The 3491-nt window shown below is 31.3% G+C and overlaps 1 protein-coding gene across 1 annotated transcript; it reads right to left on the bottom strand.

The window, feature by feature from the left end:
* Positions 1-1067: 1067 nt before the first annotated feature.
* On the bottom strand, positions 1068-2335 carry LOC112328394 (uncharacterized). Its single transcript, XM_024606739.2, has 4 exons — positions 2317-2335; positions 2037-2196; positions 1393-1905; positions 1068-1266 (listed from the first exon to the last, which is right to left on the bottom strand). The coding sequence occupies exons 1-4, from the start codon at positions 2333-2335 to the stop codon at positions 1068-1070; spliced, it is 891 nt and encodes a 296-aa protein (XP_024462507.2).
* Positions 2336-3491: the final 1156 nt, after the last annotated feature.

The following is a 3491-nucleotide window of genomic DNA, read 5'->3' as shown; positions in this document are numbered from 1 at the left end:
TTACTCTTCAAATGAAATCATCAATAATAGTTTTTTGAAATTTATCATAGATTAGATTAGTCTTTCTGGTAGGTATTTTTAATTCTCTCATCTCTTGAACTTAGATACAAAAATGGAAATGGCACTTCCTCCAATTGTTTAGAGTTGCGAGATGCATTTAAATTCAATAAAAGTCATCAAAATTCAAAATATAAACAAAAAAATTTAAAGGGAGGGGTCAAACTTTCTTATACTTTGTATGTAATTTGTAAATGAAAGTAAATGTAAAATTAAGTGTAATTTGATAAAATAATTATATTATTAGAAAATTATTCTAAGTCAAGTCTAGTGTACCTGGACTTGGCAGGGGACCAAGTCTAGGGTACGTGGAAGGCGACAAAGCATGGAGGTGTAATATTTTTTGCTAGAACGAAAATAACATCCATGGAAAAGAAGAGATTGATAGGTAATAACAAAAGAGTATTGCAGGCAAGTCTAGTATTAAGGGTCTAATAATATAGATAAAGTTATAAACAAAAGCAAAAGTGTAAATAAGTTGCTAGATTGTTGGGCACTTAAAGCACATCAAAATTACAGAGGTAGCAGTCATCTTCTTGTTGCAGAAATCCAAATCCAAGTCATTAGTAAAGAAATTGCTAGTTCTCCTGTGATGGAAAGATAATGAAAGAAATAACGTAAAAAAAAAGATGTGTGAAATGTGTGTGCAGTTAGCATGGGTAATATAAAATCACATGGAATAATAATTTGTACAATAAAAGAAAAAAAGTTTGCTATAATTTGATGCTTTAGTTACATGTTAAATAGTCTCCACAAAAATATTTTTGGTTTTTTTTGTTCTTTGTTGTAGATGGAATTGAATGTTGAAAATTCTATCAATATTTATGAATTACATGAAGTAAAATGTGTGGATGAGGCAAGAAAATAAAAATCAGGCTTGTTTAATTTTTTTTAACATTATCTTATGTACAATTTATGTAGCCATTATAAAACTTTATTTAAAGTTCTATTGATTTCAAGTCTCATGGTGTCCACCAAGGAAACAATCATATATGAAAATGATATGTAATTCAAAAAAGAGTAAAACGTTGCAGGCATAGTATTACAAATAATAATAGGAAGCAATGAAAGAATTTGAGGTTAAAAATCAAGGGTGATGAGGATGTTGTTCGTTGTCTTTTCAGAGGTGGAAGTGAGCGATCAAATGTAGCTATGCTCTCTAGACTTCCTTGAGCTTCAATTGCGCTGTTATGCTCATCTTCATGACTATTTTAATCAATGAGTTAAAAAGATGAATGGTGGAAGAACCATAGGTTATGAACCATCTAATTTAACATGTGTTAAGGACAAAATGTTTTTATAAAGGAAGTGTGTGGGGAAAGGTAAACTTGTCTAAGTTGCTGTGCTGCAGTTTCAAAATCAAGTGCACGTCGTGCTCCACAGTTCAGGCTTGTTTCGTTGGTTGGCGATATGTTCTGGGGTGGTGTCTCCAAGGAATTAGGAACAATCTTGAGTTGTATGACAATATTTTGTGGAGTACATGGATCTATAGGAACTTGTTTTGTAGAGCTTAATGGAGTAGATGTCTTAGATGTAGTAGAGGATTTAGCTTCTATAGGTGGTGTTTCTAGAGGATGGATGCTGTTATTGGTGGTGTCATCAAATATATTAATTATGATAATTTCACATATGTTGGTGGTGGATTTAAAAGCTCTTAAACGAAGTTGAAAAATCATGCCCTTGTTTAACTTTGCTGTCATGGTAGGCGGAATAACTAAGGGATCAATAATTTTTTTATCATAGATATAATGGTGGGCTGTTGATCCAAAAACGTTCTCAGTTGTTTTTCCAAATAGAAAGAAATTAGCGACATCTTCTCCATCAATAACAATGCATTCTAAGAGGAACCTATGATATAAAATTGATGACATGTTCATTAATAAGGAGTGTATGATAATGTATCTGAGGAACATGAATTGTTTGTGTTTTTTTTATTTAACAGCTTAATATTGTCTTAGTTGAGAAATTAGATGAGTTACCATGGAACTGGATGAGAGTTGATAGCATCATGATCCATGCATGAGTAATTGTTTTTGCACCCACTATGTTTTTTGTTGCATTTTGGACAACTTGTATACCACCAGTCATTAGAAAAATCAAAGTCAACAATCAAAGCTTGACATGTGAATCTCAAGTGCTGGTAACACAAAGGAAATATATGTTAGAGGGTTTGGTAAAATGAAATTGAAAAACTAATTATATGAAGAAGCTAAAGCATGTTATCAAAGTTAATAATAGAAGGTGAAAAAAAAATAATCTTGTGCTCATAAGGATTCATGCAAAGAATCTCATGTATTGTTCTCCTATTTTCTTTGATTTGTTCCTCCATTGATAAAAGAACATTTGAGGATGAGGGGAGTTGTTGGATTTCAACAGGTAGTTGTGCAAAGCTGAATGCAGAATAGATGTAAAAGATGGTGAAAAAATAATTAGTTAGAAATTTTTTTAGTAATGGCAAGACATAAAAGAGATGGTTGATGCTCAGATAACTTACAAATAATTATATGCTAAGCATTCTAGTATGTCTGGATTGAAGTACCAAAGAGAGGCAGTTATACCGTTAAGATTTGGTTTTCCTTGTGAAGAAAATAGTTTTTTTTTTAATAAAATGAAAGGGGAATTACTTGGATTAGACTAAGAACAAAAATCTGAAATATTGTTTTTTAAGAAAAATAATTAAATGGTAGTTAAAATTACCCTTAAATTTTGTGACACGAAATCTAACAAATGCAATGATGACTGGAGATTGTAGGTTGCGAAGAGAGAGCTCATTAAAGTCTCGGGCACTATCACCCTTAAAGAGTTATCTGAAGCTCCTCACCATTTGGAAAGAAAATACAAAACAAATTTGATCAATAAGTTTGATAAAAGTAAAGTAATTGCATTTAATCTTTGAACTCACAGTATGTTCTCAAGCATGAATTCTCTCTTATTTTCAAGCATTTGTCTACGAACCATAACTTGTTCGAGTGGCTGCAATGCTTTAAGTCTTCCAAGGACATCCTAAAAAATAGAAATTAATATTTTTATGTGATCTTGTCAAATTGAATTGAATAATACAAATGTTTTGTAATAGGTTAAATGAATGAAGTAGATGGCAAACTTGTAAGAACTCTGGAACCTTTTGACTTGGTCATAAGTGCATAGTCAATAAAATTAAAGTACTATCTAGGAACATAAGGCTGAATAGCTTCAATGGCTGTAATTTTTGTGTTAGATTTGAGATCAATTACAGTATCATGGACAGTAACTGTGTTTATTGCTCTGTTTTCATAAGTATAGAATTTTTTGATCTCATAGTGATTTCTTTCAATAATTGTTGCTGTAAATGTTGGGAGATCCCTTGCTTTAGCTAAACCTTGAATAGCCCCACCCTATATAAAGAGAAGTTTAATGTTAGAATGAAAATAAAATAAAATTGTTCACCATGTCAA

Source organism: Populus trichocarpa, chromosome 1, assembly GCF_000002775.5.
Source record: "Populus trichocarpa isolate Nisqually-1 chromosome 1, P.trichocarpa_v4.1, whole genome shotgun sequence".
In the NCBI taxonomy this organism is placed as follows: domain Eukaryota; kingdom Viridiplantae; phylum Streptophyta; class Magnoliopsida; order Malpighiales; family Salicaceae; genus Populus; species Populus trichocarpa.
This window is presented reverse-complemented; position numbering and strand designations above follow the sequence as displayed.